The sequence below is a fragment of the Crocodylus porosus genome, unplaced genomic scaffold, assembly GCF_001723895.1.
Source record: "Crocodylus porosus isolate Cpor-Errol unplaced genomic scaffold, CroPor_comp1, whole genome shotgun sequence".
In the NCBI taxonomy this organism is placed as follows: Eukaryota; Metazoa; Chordata; order Crocodylia; family Crocodylidae; genus Crocodylus; species Crocodylus porosus.
Window position 1 is genome coordinate 4,602,894 of NW_017728926.1, and position 22,083 is coordinate 4,624,976.

At 46.8% G+C, this 22,083-nt stretch overlaps 1 protein-coding gene across 3 annotated transcripts in view; it reads left to right on the forward strand.

Moving 5' to 3' along the window:
• The window catches only part of MEGF6 (multiple EGF like domains 6), a 313,131-nt gene that overhangs the window by 203,379 nt on the left and 87,669 nt on the right, over nt 1–22,083 (forward strand). Inside the window, exon 1 of one of the 3 annotated variants that reach the window (XM_019541245.1) lies at nt 11,048–11,467. The exons of the other annotated variants lie outside the window; for them this stretch is intronic. Within the exon in view, the coding sequence (XP_019396790.1) occupies nt 11,302–11,467 (166 nt within the window). The 5' untranslated portion in view covers nt 11,048–11,301. Of the gene's footprint in view, nt 1–11,047; nt 11,468–22,083 lie in introns of those variants that run through there. 3 annotated transcript variants of the gene reach the window in all.

A 22,083-nucleotide genomic window follows, 5' to 3' on the forward strand; every position in this document is an offset into this window, starting at 1 on the left:
CTCTCATACTTAACTTCTTCAATGTTTGTTTCTTTTCATCCTCTATTCCTTGCTTTATCCCTTCAAGGAACACCCCCATTTTTCTTCCATCTACTCCTCTTCATTTTTACAGCTCTTTATAAAACTCCGCTGTCACATCCAGATTCTTTCTTCAGTTTTCGCTTCCTTCAGTTCCTTCCTTCTTTTCCTCAGTTTCACCAAAAAATACACCATCCTTCCCCCTTCTCCACTGAAGGTGCTCTAGTCAGAAAGATTTTGTCATCCATTTTACTTTTGAACCATTCTTTAGTCCATCACCTTATGTCTTGCAGTTCTTTCACTTATGTGTCTTACTGCCTCCTTTAATAATTCCAGCTTTCTTACCTATAGTTCTCCTAGCTTTTCTTCACTTCTCTTCAACCAGTAATTCTTAAAAATTCTCTTATTCTTCTCTTGATCATTGACCAGAATTCCCAGATGCTTTTGTAGTATCTGTTCAGCGTCCTCCATCCTTTACACAGTTTCACATATTTTTGACAGGTCTTCTCATCTTGTAATAATTGAACATTTAACTTCCACTTTTCTTTCCTCCCTTACCTCTGCTTTTATCTAAACTTATTTCCGTTCTCAGCATCCAGTGATTGCTGAAGGTCACATCTATGATCACATGCTTTCCAATCCCTAGCCCAATTGATGTTAATACAAAATCAGTCCTCAACACCTGTTTCCCACTCAGTTCCACCCTCATCGTCACCTTCTCACTGGCCCATACATCCTTTATGCCTCCTTTTCTTATGATATTAATATTATGATATTAATTCATACTTTTGATGAGCTGTCTAGATCTCCTTCCCCTCCATCCCCTCTCCTACCAGGTAAAGGGAAGCCTCCCTGTCTGCTCCTTGCCAACAAGCCCTAGGCAACCTCTCCTGGGTGCTTGTCTCCCCCCGTGCCTGTGGGGGCAGGCCCTTCTGCCCCGGTTGGGCAGCCAAGCCCCCAGTTGCCTACAGGTGGGGGCCTTGCACCAGCCAGGGCTGTCTGCTGCAGCTGTGTCAGCCACCAGCCGGTCTGTACAGCCACAGCACAGCCACATCTGTTTCTGGGGGGTGGGAAGGGCTGCGGCAGCGGCTCGGGTCCACTCCTCCCCACAGTGATGGGCCTGGGTCCTGTTACAGCCACTGTAAGCGTCCCTCTATACTGCAGATAACACACTTCAGTACTTCTTAGCACTTCTCAGCCCTGTGCCATTTCCCTTTACATCTGTAGCATATTGTGTAAAGGCAGTATGCAGCCAGATGTTCTTCCTGCCGACACTTGCTACAGAGTTTAGGCTGTGTGAAATACATTATAAACCTTCGGTGTGGCCTACTTGCATTGCTGATGGTAAGTTCATTACCCTATTGGGATTCCTCTCATCCACTCTCATTACCACTTGAGCTGTCCATGATCCCATCCATAATCCATATTTATCACATATCTTCTCAACATACCTAATTTTTTGTATATCATTCTCCAATAATTTTTCTATCTCCCTTGTCTCAAGCATATCCGTGTACATCCAAATAATTATTGCCCTTCCTCTTGTCTTTTCTCCCACAATAAATTTTATCTCCTTACGTTCTTCTCTCTTACCTACTACTGTCACATACGTATTCCAGAAATCCTCATAACTTTCTCAGTTCCTGTACAAAAATTCCCAAGACTTCCAGTCAGGAAAGGTGACAAGGCTAGTCAAATGTTCCCCTTGAACATCTAAAACTTCAAACAATATTTTCTTCATAAATTCATATGTATTCATTGTCTGACTTTTCTGTTCTCCTTTCTTTTAATACTGCTCTTATTCTCAGGCATAGATTACTTGCCGCCATCTCTCTCACTTCCTTCCATCTTCTTTCTCTTTGTAGGCCTGGCTTATTCTTCCCACTAGTCTTCTTCTCCCCTTCAATCAGTGTTTCCTTCGTCATTTCCCTCTCCTGACCTCCTCTCCTTCTCTTCTCTTGTTCTTCATGCCAACTGTATTCTTCCCTTATTGCTTCCCTTAGTAAAACTTCTTCCAAAATCACTGATCCCACCATACCTTTCTTTCCTACCTTCTTTTGTCCCTTCTTCCCCACCTTTGTCCATCCTCCATAAGACTCTTGATCTTCATTTTCACGCTCCAGTTTGCTTCTTATCTCTTGTTCCACTTTCCCTTCCATAACTGCCACTCTCTTCTCTAAAACCATCGCTGATGCTATTACAGACTCTGAGAACTACTCCTTCTCTATCCCAGTGCTCCTGGTATTGATCAAGATAGTAAAACTGGGCCCCTGCCCAGGCACTACACTTGCCAAGGAGTGGCTGAGATGCTGTGCCACTGATGGGAAGCTATCACAAGGATAGATTAGTGCAGCTCATCTGAATAAGAGATGTGGTAGTAGAGTAATATATATATATATACACCATCTAGTATACATTTTTCTTCACACAACTTAAAACACATTTAAAACCCATGCACCCATTACAATAAACCACAGCCACAGACCCATGTTCCTGCACACCCATCTGCAAGCCTTTCCCTGACCCAGCTATACTGTCCCTTGGTCCTAGCCCTTCTTACAGGGTTTAAAATACCAGTTTATTCACTGTCACTGTTGGTTCTGCTGCTACTGTTGCTGCTGCTGTCATCATCACTGTCTCCAGGTACAGTTACCTCATTGTCCTCTTCACTGTTACTGTCCTCTCCCCCTCTAGGGGGTCTTTGAAGAGTCTGTGTCAAGTGTCCCTTTGCCAGGTGGAGTTGGCAGCATCCTCCCTGTCCTTTCTCCTGATTTCCGATAGTAGGATTGAAGTTCACTCAGAGCAATTTTAACACATTCTGTCACCTCGAGGTTCCTGTGCTCATACATCAGAAGGTTCCTGGACTTCCACAGGGCACTTCTGACACAAGGCACGAACTGACTGAAGTGGGCTGATGGGCTCCCCTAGTGTTTAGTCAAGTGCCTGTACAGTGCTGCCTCTCCCCTGTCACTGCTTCACAGAGCTGCTTTACCTTCTTTCACATGTCGTTGGTGTACGAGCAGAGCCATAGAAGGTTGTCAACGGTATCTGTGGCACGTTGGAAGATTGCCCTAGGGCAGCTCCGTCTACCTTGCTGCCCTTCTCTGTCTCTCTGTGCTCTCACTGGGAGGGCTCGGTGGGCTATCAGACAGTTCAGGTCTCTGTGGTCTTTCCTCAGGTCTTTGTGGAAGATCCACTCCCACACGGTTTGGAAACACGGCCCAGGAGCAGGTCCATGAACGATAGTATGTTCCTCGTTCTCACCACTTCCTGTATCTTTCTGTGCTTGGCTGTTGTTGCAGGGCCTTTGATCTGAAGTCCGCACATGCTGCAGAACCTGTTCAGGATCTTACAGAAACACGGGTGGTCCGTGGACCCCAGTCTTCCTTTGGTCCATGCGAACACCCCCTATGGTCTTTTGTGGTGTCCTGCACAATATCTTACAAGGCAGGCTGTTTTAGACTCTGCACCTGTCGCCAGCTTACAGATCTTGCTCATGTACCTTGCCCACAGAAACAGGAGGATGTCTGGCATTCCCTTGCCCTTGGTTTGTTTTGTCTTATACAGGGTCTTCCTAGCCACCTTCTCCCATCTGGATCCCCAGAAGAAGACACACATTGCTCTCTGGATTCTGTGGGCAATGTGCTTAGAAGGGGGAAGACCGGTGCAGTGTACAGAAGCACCGGTAGCAACACCACCTTCATAAACACCATATTCCCCCTTGTAGAGTGGCAGCACATGTGTCACAGACCTAACTTCTGCTTTACCTTGGCCTCTGTCTTTTCCCATGCTTTCCTTCTGCTCAGCTCTGGATTGAACTCCACCTGGAAGATCTTGACCCCCTCACAGGGAACAGAGACTCCCAGGGACTTCAGGTCCCCAAGCTCACCACAGCTCCACTCTAATTAAAATGTTCCCCCCAAACTATGTGTATAGGCAGCCATTGTGCACAGTGTCCCCTACAGTGTCAACTCTTTTTTTCAGTCATAGTGAGCCGTGATATAAAATACATTTTGACTTCCTCTTCAGTCCAACAGCTGAGCTGTGCCTTTCTTTCCCATTTCCAATTAGTCCAGGTTTTTTACCAACCTTAAATGTCTGGCAACCACCAGCAAACAAGGCCCAAACAGCTTACTCAGAATCCCTCTGTCACCCTCTCTCTCAACCTGTCCCATATGATTAATGTGGCACTACCCTCCATGAGGTAGAGTCGGACCAGGCTGCCCTGTGCCTCATCTACATATACTTTTTTTGGAGCATATCAGGACTTGTGACAAAAACACCTGGTTCCAGTCATGAGTGGGGGACTAATTAGTGGGGATCCTTTGTGGGAGATCTGGAGTACACACATACTGTGCAGTGCTGAGCTGTGCTATCACCATGGCTTGAAACACAGTTGTCTCTGCTGGGGCCTAGCCCAATGAAGTGTATGCTAACTCATGAGCCTTTTAGTTTTGGACTAATACATGTATAGGGTTGTGGAGAAAAGTGTTTATACTCCTCAAGATGGTGACAGGGATCACAACCCTGGCCAGAGAAGTGATGCTGTTTGAATACTTGTCTAAGCAGAAGGGGACCCAACAGCTTGCCTTGACCAGTTCATTTCTTGCTTTAGAAATGCTTTGTGGAAGGTCAGGGTCCTACTCCTAAATGGTGAACAGACCTCGCAGTATATGCCTGTGTCAAAATGGGACTGAACAAGATACACAGGTACTGCAAGAAAGCAGTGGAAGATGGTGGGGAGGAGATGGCGGTGATCACCTGGAAGAGGATGGACTGGCACAGACTATTCAGGGGTGCGGCCCCTGAAGAGAGTGATGACAATGATGATGATGGCGACAATGGTGGTGGAGACAATGAGAGAGAGGAAAGCAATGATGACAGTGACTACTCAAAGAACTGGGGAAGAAGTAGACAGGCAGGAGAGAGAGAAGTGAGGAGGGAGAGCTTAGGGTGTAGAGAAAGGTTGTGTGTCTTTGTGATGGGCAAGCATAGGTGACACATAGGGGGGCATGTGCCCCCCCTGAGAGTGGCCATGGCTGAAGCTGCCACCGGCTTCTGTAGGTGGTCTGCTCGCACCTGTCCCCACCTTGCTACCAGTGCAGCTGGTGGCATCTGCAGGCATTTTCCAATCACCGCTTGCCAGCCCATTTCCCCCACCCACTGCTGCCAACACTGTTGGCAGCGGTGGTGGGCAGTCTCTGCTCACCACTCGCCACCGCCAACACTGTGGGCGGCAACTGTGGGCTGTCCCCACTCACCGCTTGCCGACACTGCAGATGGCGGTTGCAGGCAGTACCCACTCACCACTTGCCACTGCCGACACTGCGAGCGGCGGCTGTAGGTGGTCCCCGCTTACTGCTCCCAAGGTGCCCCCCCCCCAGTCATGAGTGGCATCAGTTGTTCATGTGGTCAAGGGCTTTGATGATGGTCCCACAGGTGCATGTACATGTGGAAGCGCAGTACAGATATTGTGAGGAGAATGTGTATGATGTAATGGCAGCAATGTGTTTTGGACTGACAGATGAGTCATATCAGCCACAGTACAGTGTTGGTAAAAGTGCTGTGATTATATGTTTATTTATATGTATAGGAATATATATTTTTGCAAATTAAAAAAATACATAGTGAGTGGAGCAGGGGAGATACCACAATGATGGTTTTTGGTCCTAAGTCATCGTATCTACCTTCTTCTCAGCCATGAATGACTTAGTGTAGTTAGAGGGTGAAGGCCCGTCCCTTATACTGCAGGCAGGCTGACCCCTTTGAGAGCCTACAAATGCCTCCAAATATGAGGACCTTGGCTATACAATTTATGACTATGGGGAATTGCCCTCAGGCTTTCTCTCTAGCTTGCTTCTTTGGCCTTTTGGCTAGGGACAAATGAGACTAAGGGGCATATGAACTTTAAGGCCTCTGGGCTTGAGGTTTGTGCATAGGATGTCTGCCATGGATTTGAGAGTATCTGAAGCCCCAGGCTGAAGAGTTTGGGAGGTAGGATACTTGCCAGTGGTTGTGTCACACAGACTTGAATGATTGAGCTTTGCTCAGTCAACAGAATTTAGAACTAATATGGCTGAATTGGCCCAAGACAATTTTTTTTTTTGAAGTGGGGAGGTGGCTGTGTGGAAGAGAGAAATCTTGCTTCTTATGAGGTGATGGGTCAAGACTCTGAACAGAGAGGTGGTACTGTTTGGTCATCTGACCAAGCATGAGGGGACCCTGACAACCCACTCTGACCAATTCATCTACTTTAGAAATGCCCTGTGGAAAACCAGGAACCTGCTCAAGTATAGGCACACAAATCATTTAGTCTAGGGCTGTGTCAAAATGGAACTGAGTGAGATGCAGGGATACTACAGGAAGTCGGAGGAATATGTCGGGGTGGAGATGACAGAGATCATGTGGCAAAGAAAAGGCTAGCACAGGCTGTACAGAGGTGGGACAGTTGGTGAGAGTGATGACAGTGATGATGATGGAGACAACCACGATGACAACGACGAGTGAAAGGATTAGGAGGGGGCGTTTGGAAGGGGGAGTAGAGGGAGGGGAGGATGGGAAGTAGATGTGGAATTGGTCTTTTGTGTGATTGTGATGGTTAAAGGTGAAGGTAATGGGCACGTGGATGTGTGGTACCATCTTTATAACGGGAATAAGGATGGTGTAATTTTAAAGGTGTGTTTTGGACTGTCAAGTGAACCATAGCAGTCATGAGACAGGCTTGTAGAAGCATATAGGTATATATACAGGAAGTACAAACTTTCTGTTAAGGTACTCACCTTTGCTAAAACTTGCAGCAATTTCAGGAGGGGTAAATTACATCAATTCTGGATGAACTAAGTTTATGGAAGGGGGGAGTGCATCTACATGTGCAATTAATGCAAAGCAATAAACTCTGGAGCGATTTGAGTAAACTGCTCCCAGGTGCAGTATTTACACATGTGCCTAGGACAGCAGCAATTTAACCCTGGATGGAGCAGGCCCCCGGCTGGGTGGGCTGACCTGGCACAATTTATGCTCCTCATCAGCATCTATGCATGCATTTCAGTGCAGTTAATTACTCCACCATAAGATAGTATTGACCCTAACAGTACTATCTTATGGTGGAGTTAATTAGTTTGCTGCACTCTAAGCAGCACCCATGTAAATGGTGATGCTTTACTGTGCAGCTAATTAGTCTATTCCTCAGTAAAGCACGCATGTACATTAGAGCTGTGTGAAACTCGATCGTTTCTTTTGATGTCCATTTCACCATTTCAAAGGCACAATGTTTTGTTTTGTTGTTTAGTTTCATTTTGAAGCACTGTCCCATTTTATGTAGTCAAAACTGTTTTTCTGGTTTGACTCGTTTCGCCCAGAGGCTATAATGGGGAATCATGAAAATGCCTAAAACATTGTCATTTGTTGCCTGATTCGGATGCAAATTGCAGGGGTAGTAGACTCCTCCTGGGGGTGTGCGCCCCGGGATCTTTGCTGGATGACAAGAGGTTGCCATTGCCACCTGGGACCAGTGTGGCACACAGCCCGCACCCAGTGCTGGGGCGCTGGCCCCAGGCAGCAGTGGCAGCTTCCTGTCATCTGGGCACAGGTCCAGAGGCCTGCACCCCTGGGAGGTCTGCGGGGCTGTGCCAGACTCCTCCCAGGGTACAGGCCCCCAGATCTGTGCCCCAGAATGTAACACTTGGTGAAATTTCGCCCAGTCCTAATGTATATGCATCCAGGGAGTGTAATTATTTTCCTATATGCAGGGTATTACATGTATGTTTATTTCATGGTCAGTGTTTTCAAATGTGTCCCTCATTTCCATGTGCTCAGACAGAGTAAGGCCTGACAATGAGGAGGAGGGGAAGGGGCCGCAGGGGAAAGAAGTCGGGGCGATAGAAGGTAAGGGGATCACCTGACCTCCAACCTCTGATTTTATACTCCCTTCTGTAGCAGTGAGAGGGAGACAAATTTAAGGTAAACCTCCAATAATTAGATGATAACATTGTAAATTAATTATAAATTTAAGGGAAACCTCCAATAATTAGATGATAACATTATAAATTAATTATAAATTTATTATAACACATTTATAACTTTTCCATATGTAGAATCTAATTATTGGGGAGCTGTTATATATTCAGGGTTGGAATTACTGTAATTGAATAAATATGATAGTTAAATCTGTATGATCTACTTCAGCATTTCCCAACCGGTGTCCTGTTGTATTTTGGGCCGGAGCCATGCCCCCTGCCTGGTTGGAGCCACCCCCCCCACTTGCTGCTGCCATGGGCACACAGACAGACGGGGAGCATGGCTCCAGCCAGGCAGGGGGCATGGCTCCAGCCCAAAATGCTATCCGGCTGGCCGTGCGCCACCCCCCCGTCAGTGTCCCTCCCTTCTCCCCTTTTTATTTAGGTAAGTGCACCGTGAGGCAAAAAAGGTTAGGAGATGCTTTTCTACTTAATGCTTGCCTGTCTTGTGAGACAAGAGCACCAAATAGTCTCTGCTGTGATATAAAGGAGCTTGTTAAGAGGTGGTCTAAGGCCAACATTTCATTTCATACTGGTCACCGAACAGTTCCTCACCAGCACCCAACCTCTCGATGCCCCACTCAAGGAGACACGGCTATAGATGTGGAACAAGAGGCTGAAGAAAATACTTGACAGTGAAAAAATAGGAATTCAGTAGGAAAACAGGCAATGCAGTGGCTGAATCCTTGCCACCAATGCCTGACAAACCATGACAAAGGTGGTGATGTCCCAACTGCCAACATACCAGAGTTGGACGCTTCAAGGAACTAATGAAGAAGTCTAGCTATACCATGGGTTCAGCCACATGTGAGAGCAACCTCAGAGCATGCAACACCGCTGCTTGACAGCACATGTACAGTGAAAGATCTCGCAAAGCACTGTAAACAGTCAAAGTGGTCAAATGTGGTGTAGAAACACAAGAAGAAGACTGAAAAGTGGTTTACAGTTTTTGGTTATCAGTGCTACTGATTAGTGCTACCGACCTAGACAGAAAAAAGCAGGTCAGCAAATGTGGAGAATTTTGGCAGATGCAGCAGTGAGTTTGTATGCCTCATCTACCTGTGGGTATGAATACAATACTGGAATTACAGATGCTACTACAGTAATTGTACATACAAATGGCAACTTCACCCAACTGATGGATTGCACAATCAATTATTCACATGCATAGCTATAGTATTTGTCTGCAAAACGATGTGGACAAAACAACCGGCAACTTTACATGCAAAATTCTCAAGCTGACCCAGAACCTTAATCAGAGTCATCAAAATGCTGTTCAGTGCTAATCTTACAGAGCATTTCATTTGCAACATGATTCAGTACTGGAAATGAATACTTGCATCCTAGGCTCACATAAGCAGAGTCCCCCCAAAGTGTTTTTCTTTTATTATTTATTTAACAAACCAAAAATATATTCCTGTACATCTGTCAGTAATAGAGTTGGCCAAAAAACTGATGGGGAATCATTGATTTAATTAATTATTGATTCCCTCTTTATGTCTTTGGGAGTTGTCTGCAAGCAGCTCGTGATTTTTTTCCTCTCAAATGTATTCATTATTCCAAATTATTTCCTGAATATTTACCACAAATAATATGTGCAAGCAGTTTGTTTGGCTGTCAAGAAACTCAAACAGTTTAAATTTGGGATATAATACATTTTTGTTTTCTGACTGGATAAGCTGTCCTTTGCATCAGGAGCAATATTCTTGACTATATATTCACATTTAACTTTCAATAGATATTCTGCAATTTAACTGTTTGTTTCAATGAATGTTTCTGCCAGCACATGGCAAACACAACGTAATGAAGTCAAACAAGTGAATTTGTTTTAAATTTTGATCCATTGTTTGCAAAATGTCTTTCCTCCCAATATTTGCACAGTTCCAATCATAAACCTGCAGTCTGCTAAAAACCCTGTAATGAGTAATGCCAGGCAGGAGGTGGTTTTTCCATGCAATGGAAATTGTGAAAACATTTTGCTCTTTTGCCCCAAGGAATCCATTTCTAAGCATTTGGAAGAGAAAAAAACTTTATTAGGAACAATCAGGATGTTAGAGACTGAGATTATTCCTGGGTCCTCAGGGGCGGAGGGTCATTTCTGATCAGAAAATCTATCCTTGTTGAAATGGATACATACATTTCTAGAGAAAGTACTGGCTTGAAGAATCAACATTTTCCAATGAAACAACATTTTATTGGAAAATTCCCAACCAGCTCTATGAATGATATATGGGGAACATTGTCATGAACTGTGCACCTCAGTTACACCACAACTTTTTTTTTTGTATTTGAGCTCCCCAACGTTGATTTTTTTGAGCCCAGACCACCAGCTGCCGCAACTCAGTTATACCACAACTTTTTTTTTTGTATTTGAGCTCCCCAACGTTGATTTTTTTGAGCCCAGACCATCAGCTGCCCTAACAAACCCAACTATCTCCAGGATGTTTCAATTTGCATTGTGCCCTGAAATCACATAAACAGTAGCATGATTTAGGCACTCAAAGGAGCCCACCTTCCTTTTTTTTGGGTTAGGGATTTTGTTCCTAAAAGAGAAGCCTCACTTCTCATTCTGCAAGGTAAGGGCATCTTGGGATCTTGTGCTCTGCAGTGACTAGGAGTGCCAAAGCTGGACTTTCCAAAATGTGTTGTTGATTTAAAGCCCAGTCTCCTCTCCCACACACACACATACACACACCTCCTCCCCAAACTCGGTTTTTTTTTCTTTGTTAATACGGCCAATTATAGAACTCTAGCTTGGCCCAGGCCCAGCATTGCAATAGTGCCCTGGAGCTGTCAGCCAGGAATTTTTTTGGTTTCTTTCAGTTTGTGTGGGTTTTTTTGTGGAATGTGATGTCACGCACACATTTTGGCTCTGGACAGCAACAAATCCAAGGAGGGGAGGGAGGGAGAAATGGGTGTAGGAAGGGGGAGAAACTGGGCTTGGTCTTTACCTGCAGGGGGCGGGTTGAAAGCTGAGAGCATAAAAGGGGAGGCGTGTGGGAGGGCTTGGAGGCAAGCTCGATCCCAAACTACATATGTTGTTAGGAAGCAGTAGCTATTATTACAACAGCACGTTGTGCATCTGGGAGTTTCCGCAGGGCAGCTTGGCTCTGTGTGTGGCTTGCCCTGTGGAGCACAGCCCCATTCTCTGGTGGCCGTGTCTGAATTTTGCTTTTGCTTTTTCCCCTTTTGTAACTTGACATCGCTGCCTCTCCCACCACTTTGGGAGCCCGGGCTTTTGTGTGTTTGGTTCTTTTTTGTATTCAGCATGGGACAGGAGCAGAGGCATTTTTGGATGGTTCATTGGTGCCTGTGCTTTCTGGGCAGCATCCCAAGTGCTGCTGGCAATCACTACCGCTACCTCTGGAAAAACTGTTACCCCTGTTATTTGGGGCATATGGGGTATGGAGTTGGCCATGCTGAGGTGAGGCCAGGTATGTAGTCCTGCTATCTTCACCATTACAGGGAAGCGCTCAGCTGGTCCACAGCTGAACAGTGAACCTATAAGAGGTGAACTTGCATTGCTTTGATTCATAGCTTGTAGACAAGTGACTAAACCACAAGGTGTGACTTTCACCCTGTCAGCTCCTGAAATCATAGACCAACGACCTGGCTGTACATCTACTTGTGTCTGCATGGAACTTTCCCTTTGTGTACTCAGATTCTGACTTTAATGGGCTCTTTTATTTTTCAGTGCAACTCTGAGCAGAGAGGGACAGCTTGAGGAGTTTCTTCTCAGTCAGTTGCTAGGAAGTTATATGACTATTGGCTTTAGGCAGGGAAGAGAACGGCTGTGCAATATGCATGTGAAAAATGAATTAGCATTTTATAGCCAGTTGCCTTGATGTGAGTTTTGCAGGTCCCAGAGGGATATCACTGAACAGTCTTGGGCAGCAAATAAAATCTGACACTGCTTTTTCTGCCCAAGGGACTGTTGCAGCACGCCTCGGTTACTTGGACACGGTATGTTGGGGCAGGGCTGTGATACTCAGGGTCATTTAATGTCAGGGGGAATCCTTTTAGAGGGTTATTTTTCCTAGCACCAATTGGAAATCAGACCCAAAGAAGCATAGCTGCTATGTGCACACAGCTAGCATGTGCTGTGAAGAGAGTCACAGGCTGAAACATGCTGCAAATTGCATCTCTGTCTTTAAAGGTTCTGAGTGATGAGTGTCTACTAAAAACAAATTCACAATGCACGTCGCAAGCCTACTGGGAGATGGGTATGTCCTAGCAGAGCTGACTTTGTTGTTCAGCTGTTGAAGTGGGGAGTGTCACACAATGTCTTGTGTGATTGCAAATGTTCAGAGCACTCTGCTGGTGGTAACCTAGGTGGTGGTGTCTTTTCTGCTGGTCTGAGCACTGCAAGTGCTGCAAGAGTTGACGGCTTGTGTTGGGCACTGGTCCTAGTATGCCAGAAAGAGAGTGGTCAGCTTCTGTGTTTGCATCCCATGAATCAAGTAGGAAAAGAAGGCCAATGCTGCTTTGACATAAGGGTGTGATTTCCATTGATGCCATCGGAGATTCATGTTCTGACACCAGGGCTGAGTTTGGCCAGTCTCTTTGAGACAGAGAAGTTGTTCATGTTCTTCAAAAATCCTCCAGCAGGCATGAATTAGCAATGGCTTCGTGCTTGCTGGTTTATGTATGGTAGTCAGAATTGTGAAAAGATAGGGAAGCAGTGGAATAGTTCTTTTTCTAGTACAAGGGTGACTCTCATTTCACATGGGAATTTATGTGTGTGCATGTGCATGTTTCTCCTTGTATGTGTACATGTACATACACGTGTGTGTGTGTTTGTGTGGTCAGCTAACTTGTGTGATCAAGGGTGAGACTTCCAGAAAATACAGGAAATGAATATGTGGAGTCTGCAACACACCAAAGGCTTGAAATTATAGGTGTGTGTGGCATAAGCATTAGGGGTGTGCGAAGTGGGCCCTATTCAATTAGGATTCAGCCTGAATCAAGGACAGTGATTTGATTTATTGATTCAGATTAATGTCCCTGATTCGATTCAGCCAAACCTGAATCTGAAGATTCGATGCTGATTTGGAGAATCAGCGATTTGGATGTGGACACAGCTTTAAATGTTTTTTCTACATACCTTGAGGTACTAGCGTGGCTTGTGAACACTGCGATGCTGGGACGGATGGAGGGTCCCACAGGAGTGCGGGGGGGCCTTCCACGTGCTTGGCCGTGAATCTGGAAGTGGACTGAAAGTACGCTCTACTCCACCCACCCACCTACCCAGTGCAAGTGGCTAAATGGGTGGAAGGCAGCTGGGAGTTTCAGCTGGGCAATCTGGAAGTGGACCGGAAGTACTTCCGGTCTACTTATGGGTCTTCCGGGGAGTGCACCGGGGGGCCCCCCCGCACCTCTCCCGGGCTTGGTGATCGGCTGCGGGGGGACCCCAGATGCCGCCTCAGACCCAGGAGGCACCAGTTGCTGATCCGGGGGGGGTGGGCACAGGGGGACCCCCCTGTGCGCTCCCCAGTGGACCTGGAAGTGGATCAGAAGTGCTTCTGGTCCAGTTCTGGGTCTGCTGCTAAGCATGCTGGGGAGCCCCCCCCCCACACTTCTGTGGGATGCTCCATGCACCCCAGCATTGCAGCATTCACGAGCTGCCTGCTATCTTGAGGTATGTAGAAAAAACAATTAAAGCTGTGTCTATGTCCAATTGCTGAATCTTTCCAAATCTCTCTGAATCAATTCGGAGAGTTCCGATTTGATTTGGAGACGTTAAGGGTCCTCTGCTTCGATTTGAATTCAGAGATTTGGCCACCAAATCAGGTTGAATCTCTGCCAAATCAAGTCAGGGACCGAAGCTTCGCACAGCCCTTATAAGCATCAAGGAATGCACTATCTCATCCCAAGATAATAGGGATACGTTGTATCCCATAATAGGGACCCCACGCTGGTGTTTGTGGAGGTGATACTAATGTGTTTGCTAAACATCACACCTTTGGAATCTGGGTGTGTTGTTCCCCTACTGTTTGTGGGCCAGCTATTTTTTTTCCAGCGTGTGGAGCAGGGGTGGGCAAAATACGGCCTGCGGCCGAATCTGGTCCACCAGCTGATTGTATCCAGCACATGGAAAGTGCCCACCAAATGATTCGATCTGGCTCGTGGCTGCCCCCATGGCATTCCGCGTGGGGCCAAGCCCTGCTGGGGAGCTCACACCCAGTGACCCGGCTTTGGCCAACATGCACAGCCTCCAGCGGGGCTGCTCCCCATGTGGCTGCGCTGCTCCACTCCTCTCACATCCAGCGGTGGTTCCTCCTCCTGCTCTTGCTGCACCACTCTGGGCTGGGAGGAAGCTTTAGCTGGGCAGCTCCTGCCCCAGCACATGGGGCTTTTGCTCCAGCTCCCGACTGCCCCCCACCCACCCAGTGCAAGTGGCCAGATGGGTGGAAGGAAGCTGGGAGTTTCAGCTGGGTAGCTCCTGCCCCAGTGTGAGATTCCAGCTGAAGCTCCCAGCTGCCTTCCATCTGCTTGGCCGTCCATGCTGGGTGGGCAGAGTGGATTAAAGACAGCTGGAAACTGGAGCCAGAGCCTTATGCTCTGGGGCAGAAGCTGCCTGGTTCAAGTTTTCGACCGTTGTGGAGTGGCACAGCAGAAGCAGGAGGAGGAGCTGCCACTGGAGGTGAGGAAAGCAGAGTATCACCCAGGCAGTTGCAGCTGCACCAGGAGCAGACCCACCAGAAGAGGTGAGTGCTGGCCAGGGCTGGGTTGGAGCACAGAGCAGCTGCCCTGGGCAGGAGCAGCTGGGGCTCAGACCTGTGTGCAGTGGTGCAGGGGCAGCAGTGGACCACACCACTCTGGTGAGCTCTGCATGTGCCTTTGGCCCCTTCTTCCCTCCACTCATCCCCAGCCAGCTCCTGGGATCTTGCATCCAGGCAGCCGCCCCCTCCCCCCCCACACACACACACATACATGCAATAGGGCAGAGGTCACCCCATGACCCTGTCCCTTGATCCTGGCCTTGCTCACCTGTCTTGCTCTCAAATACCACTCTCAGCCCATTGCACAGCCCCTTCCCACATAGAGAGTTTTGGTGAGCTCTTGCACTGTTGGGGAGGGGTGCAGGTGGGCAGGGGGGTGGGTGCTGACTCAGCCCGTGACAACGTGTCAAAACTTTCTGTGTGGCTCCCGGGCCCAAATAATTGTCCACCCCAATGTGGAGTGTCTCCATCCTATTCTGTAAGTTTGTCAGATTTCACCAGCTCCAGCCCACCCCTACTGCTGCTGTCCCCACTGCTCCTGCTGAGGTCACATTTTGCAATGACATCTGAGCCTTCAGCTCAACAAGGTTCCATGAAGAAGAAGAATATGTGTTAAAGAACTGCCTCTTCCTTTCCTATTACATAACAGGCCTGATCCTTATCAGTTCCACAAATGTGTAACCTCATAAATATCAGTGGAACTATCCTGATCCCCTGGGGGCAGGCAAGATCTGCTGGCAGCCATGTGTGCTTGGTGGACCTCCATACTGAGCTGCTTCTCTGTTTGGAGTGTAGTTCAGGTCTGGCAAGCAAGGCACCAGAGAGCTTTTGAGCCCTGGCTTTTGGCTGCTCTTCCCCAAATGAAGACAATGCCATTAAAAGAGCTTTGTTAATATAACTTCATAATAGTTTGACTGGGAAATGGTCATCTATGTAGCCCCCAGTGTTTCTTTTGTGGGTGGTTGTTTCTTCTTTGAGACTGAGGCTATGGGAGTCATCTAGCCAGACTTATTCCCTTGTAGAGCAGAATGGGACAGATCAAACAAATACTACTTTCTTTCAAGAGATTATGTCTGGCAGTCCCCCATGGCTGAGAAGAACCAAAAGCAATGGTTTTCCAGAAGAGTGAAGACACAGAAGAAATGCATAGGAATTGCCAAAGCAAAACTTACACCTTAAAAAAGAAAAGGAAAAAAAATATTCTCTCTCCTCACACCTTCAGAGAGGTGAAGTATTGGTCTGTTCCAATGTAGGCCATCTCTTCAGTATGTCTGACAGAGCTGTGGGGTTAATCTTGGTACAGGCATTGGAAAGAAAGCCCTTTCCATATCTTTTCTGGCAGAGCTGAAGTTTTTTTCTTCCCAGGAGATGATTCTGTGTCTGAAATGGGAGTTACATTTCTGAACCTGTCATCCTCCAAGATGCATTGTTCAAAGCATGTAGTGGTAGTGATTTTTCCCATGACCATGGAAATATTGTTTTGGCCTTCTTTTGAATGTAGCTGGACCAATATTGGCTACCTCACTACTAGTATTCTATGCAATGCACCTCTCCATAAATGCATCCAGCTTTTATCTTTCAATGGCAGAAGGGAAGCGTGTGTGCATTTTGATACAGTACATGTTTCTGGCTAGCACTTTGATCAGTCAGATTAAGGGAGTGATGGAAAAGCATTTTTTGTGATAGTTCAGTATCCATCTTTTAAAGTCTGAGAGTACTGTACTGAAGGCTCTGATCTCACAGGGGAATGGATCTGATGCTCTGGTATGTCTTCTCTGTAATCCTAAAACCTATCCATAATTTCAGTACATGGAACAGTTGCCTGAGTTGGTATGATTTTGTTGGGTCTGTATTACATGATAATGGAGACCTGCAACACCTGTGTGCCCACTAGTTTAGAAACCTAATGCCTTTATTTCTGCTTTATAGGGTGCTGTAAGCATGCATGGGACTTTAGAGTTTAATAGACTGACAGGTCCCAATGGGCTGGATAGACAAAATGGGACACAGCCCGCACATTAGTTTAATAACACTGCATAGTAGTGTCATGGTTAAAAACCATGCTAATAACCTACTGTGCAGTATTATTAGGTTAATGCACAGTAAGCATCACAAAATAACCATGCACCGGTGCTACTGTGCAGTAACTGTAGTTACTGTGCATTTAGTTAATATATTTATTAAGCAAGTACTAAATTAAATGTGCAGTATCTTAAGGTGCATTAATGAATGTGTAGTAAGGAAAGCACTGGTCGAGGTGAAGCAAAGGTGGGGAGAATGAAGGGAGAGGAAAGCATAAAGGAAGCAGGATGGTGTGCACCTGTGTTCCATGCTGAGTGCATGTCACAGCATTATCAGCCCCATTGTTAGCTGAAATGTAAGCAAGAGGAGGGCCAGGCGCCTCTCCCAACTGTGTTTCTATGAGGCCTAATCAAAGGGAAACTAAGGAACAGCCAGCGCCTTCAGTCTGAATTCTGGAGCCCCCATCATTTTATAGCAAAACAACTCCATTTGCATTTGCGTTTAATCAGATTAAATATTGTGAAATCCCTTAATCTGTTTCTGAAGGGCCTCTGGAAAGTTACTTTGTTGTTGTGGCTGAGGACAGTGGAGGCAGCAGATGCCTAGAGGGATATGCCCATCTGCCAGCCGGCCTCTACAGTTGGTAAACTGTTGGTGTGGGGTAGCTTTCTCCATATCTCTTTCTGGACCTGTGAGCGCTTTTGCACATCACTGTTTCAAAGACAAAGGAAACAGGAGATGGCAGAGTATCTCTGGCCATCTGTAAGCCACTTCAGTCTCGTGAATGGTTTAGATTCCAAAAACAACCTCAGCTCTAAGACAGCTGCCTGTCTCTCTCATTGCTTCCCTGAGGTGTGGAAAGATTTCTCTCTGTCTCTCTCTGTCTCTCTCTAATTTTCCTTATGTCTGTGTCTGCTGGTTTTCCTGGTGTTTATCTCTGGGCCTGGATCCAAATTGGAGCAGGAGGTTCACGAGGAAGGGAAAAAAAACCCTGTTCCAAAAACAATCCTTTTCTAGGCATGTCAGGTGAACACATCTGGGCACATCAGGTGGTGGCAAAAGCCTTTTCCCTGTGGATGGTTCTCATTACTGTTGTCAGTGTAGGACTTGCCTTGTCATGGTGCCTTTGAGCCCCCACCATGAAGGAGGGTACCAGCACAATCAGCCTGAACCCTGCATGCAGCCAAAAGACAATCCCTACTCTGAGCCTCAGTGTCAGATGAGAGACAGAGAGGCACATGGGGTCTCTGGAAGCAGTGAGGCTGTTTGGATTGGCATGAGGGAGAGCAGTCTTTTGCCTTGCATTTTGGGAAAGCCTGCAGGGACCTGTTCCACAGTCCCATGAGGAGCTGGAAGCGCTCCAAGAAGTCCATGCTTCTTCCTTACTTTAGCTGTATTGTAGTGCCCCTTCTTGCTTCCTTCAAAGGCGCTGTTGCATTGTAGGCCAGGGCAGCTTTGGCTGTTCCACTTGTTGCAACATCACAGTAGGGTGGGCAAGCTGCCCTGTAGTGTGGGCTGGGGTTGTGATCGTGCCTTTGGTCTTCAGGCTGTATGGGTTAGGTACTGCTGCTCGACACTGCAAGCTGGCACATGACCATAGACATTGCAAGCAACGAGGCCCTCTTCTTCTGTATTTTCTTGGTGACCAAAGCACGGGGGAGCATTGCGGCAGCAGCAAAGCAAAGTTTGTTTTCTTTAAGCAGGAGGAAGGGAATACACAGAGGGAGCATGTGTGGAGGGAAGACAAAACTGAGATAAGGCAACTAAGACATCACTGGGCTCAGGGGGGACCCTCTGCACATTCAGGTAAAGGTGCAATGAGATCTAATGCATGATCCACATAATCGTGCATCATGCCATGCCACATATGCATAGCAGGAGGTGTGATTGAGGGATTGCAGATCAGATCCCATTATACCTTACTGCTGGTGCAGGGGGAACCTAGTCTTGGGCTCCCCCTGCACCAGCAAGAAACAAGTCCCCATGGCTGGGAGCCCTCTCTGCTGATGGGCCTCTCAGCTGTGGGAGCACATCATGCACTCCTGTGGCTGGGAGTCTCTTCATCTCACCCAGAATCTCAGCCACGGGGTGCCCCAGAGGACCCCACAACAAAGAGCCACAGCTGATGTGGTGTCTCAGCTGCATGAAACACCCCCCTGGTTGGGACACTGTGTCAACTATGGTCTCCTAGCTGTAGGCATGTATGGGTGCTCCTGCAGCTGGGAGCTCTCTCAGTTGATATAGCTCCCAGCCATGGGGGCATGTGTTCCCACAACTGGGAGCCAGCATCAGTTGGGATCTCCCAGGCTCAGGGGTGCACATGCCCCTCCCCCCCCAACTCGGAGCTCTAATCTGCTGACAGGGCCCCCCACCACAGGGGCTGCTAGCCACATGTTCAATTAATGGCATGGTAGGTTGCAGCTACAAAATTATTACACATGTTTTGTGGAATAACTTTGTAACATATTCCTTTTCATATCACATCATTAAGTGGAAGAATGTGAGTCCAGGTGGCCACTTAAGAGTTGACCACTTAAGGTGTGATTAACTGGGCCTTACACCCAGTGATTACGCCTTAAGTGTAATGTGTAGATGGAACCTAAGTGATTGTGTATCTCTGATTAGTTAGTCTATAAGATGCAAATCTTCCCCACCTTCTGCTTGATTTGAGACTAACATGGCTGACTATCTCTGTTGGGATGTGCCATCACTGTTTCTCCTGGACCTTATTAGAATGGAGGCATGGAATCAAATGGCTGTAACAACTCAAGATGGCCATGTTTCCATGCGTGTGCATGTGTTTGCGCTGAGGAGGGAGAGGACAGAATGCAGGGACAAGGAAAAAGTGACCCCAGATGAGCAATTTTTCCCCTCTGAGGTCTCTTCCTACTTGTCTTCTGTAGTGCAGATTTCCACCTGGCAATAAGTAAAGCCGGACAATGGAGGCAGGTCACTGGGAATATTTGCATTGCTACTAACCGCTAGCAGCCTGTTTTTCTTCTCTGACTTGTTGCTGTGTTGCTTCCATCTTTTTTCAGCCTCGTTCTTACCTCTAATTGCTGTAATCGGCTGTAACAAACTGATACTCAAAAGATAAAATAGCTGAATCCCATGTGTGTTCATCTTTACAGATTTTAATTAACCTTTCCTCCTGCAGGCCTGCTCTGTAATCCAGGCTAATTGCCGCAGGGATTAAAACCTGGCACTAGCTGTTTAGCCAAATGCAGCAAATCCCAGAAGCATATCTACTGCCTGTGCTTACAGCTGGGATTCATCTCCTCCTCCTCCTCAGCCTTTCAGAAGCGATGAACTGCCTCTCTACAAACTGCTCAGTAATTTGAAAGCTGCTGCTTCTGCTGTTGCCCTTTCTCCAGGGAAACTGATAGGGAATTCCTGTCTGACATAAATCAAAGTATTTCTCCACCATGGAATCTCACTCAATTAGGGCAGTGAACTTCCTGCCCAACCAATTCCCCCCACTTCCTATTCCTACAGTCATAGTTTTGTGTTTTGTTTCACTGGCGGTGGATTATAATTTACATCTGGTCATGGTCGGGCAGGTTGTTGCTGTTAGGAGGAGAAATCACTGAGTGCGCCAGGTATGTCTGTGATGCAGCCTGTTTCTTACAGATCTTAAATTTGTGTTTCTCTGAGTACAGTAGAAATCAAACAACAAGGTAGTTCCCTTGCTTAGTATTTCAACCCTCTTTTTTTCAGCCAGCACTCTGCTTCAAAAGCATTCTCTCTTGGATTTCCCTTAGGGTGACATCACAAGTGCTTCTCTGGTTGACTTGGTCTTTCTTCTGCCTTCTCATGTCTTCCTCTGTGATGTTTCTGGCTTCATCTATTCATGACCCCTTCACCAAAATTGTATGCAGCCCCCACTCATTTTAGGATATTACAACATCTGTGCAGCCTTGCCGATGCATTTTGTTGCTTCATCTACCATAGCTCAAGTAAGAGGACAGTTGCTTCTCAAATGAAATTTCTAATTCCCACTAGTTTCAGTGAGGTTTTAGTAGTCCCCAGCCTACAAGCAGTCCTTGCAAGTCACAAGAAATATCTAACACTGAATCCATTGAGTTCTGGAAGAATTTATATCTCACGGAGTAATCAATAATTAGGGAATTCCATCTTAAGTGAATGCACCAAGAATCAGATACACAGAAGGCGCAGACAGAAGAGCATATCTCCATTGTAACTCATGACACTGTGCAGGAAGCGCCATGAGTTACTACAATCCACCGGACCCAACAGATGTTTGTTGTTGAGTCCCAGGGTTTGGGGAATCCATGTGTTGTTGGCTGCAATCCTACAGCCGGCCTCCCTTAGCAATGCCCCTGTTCCCTCCCAACCCTGGTGCTGTTTGCAGAATGGGAGCAGGGAAAGGGAGCTGCAGGAGCAAATTCAGGGGATTCCCTAGCCAGTGCTGGAGGATGGGATGGGATGGGTGGACTGGAGGCCCCCCCACTCCCCAATCTTGGTAGTCCCAGTGAAGCACCCAATGTATACAGACTCTGGGGAGCTGGGTCAAACTGATGTGCTTCCTTTTCCAGTAAAGCACTGTTTTATTTATTTATTTTTTTCATGTCTGTCAGTGCCCTAGATGGCAAGACCATCACAGATACTAGATAAGTTGGAGCCTGTTACAAGGCAGCAGGTAGGTGTGCACTTATGTATACAATGTGTATAGCTTGTACCAGTGGTTCTTGGATTATTCCATAAGATTGACTTCATCCTAAAAGTAACACCAGAGTGTTTAGATGCATTGAAAAAAGGTCAAGTTAAGGCAGTGTGGAGGAAGACACAAAAATTAGCATCAGCCTTTGCTCACCCATCCAGTGAAAAACTCCATGCAGCTTTCACTACCATCCTTTCAAAAGACAGATACTCCATCAGGTTCAGGGCAGCATTGCCATGGGAGCAACGTCTGCCTATTAAACTTAGCTGATCACTACCGGGCTCAGCACCAAAGCTGTTAGCAAACGGGTCAAGGCAAGAAAGGAAACTATTCCTTAGATCTACAAGAGCATGCCTTTGTGGCTCTAGGAGAGACAGTGCAGATTGCTGGACTGCTGGGGGTGAAATCAGCCCTTCCCTTTGCCAGAGCATGGTAACTGCTAATCCCCAGCAGTAGCTGCGGACTTTACTGTGCGCCAGTGTATGAAACTGTCTTTTCTCTCTTCCTATTCATAGTGGTGACTCGCTGAGCTTGGAGGGCTGTGCAGCTCTGCTTGTTCTCAAGACACACAACCTAAGATTGCTTGAGAGATAAAGCTGTTGCCCCCGTATCTGTGGTCTGAGGG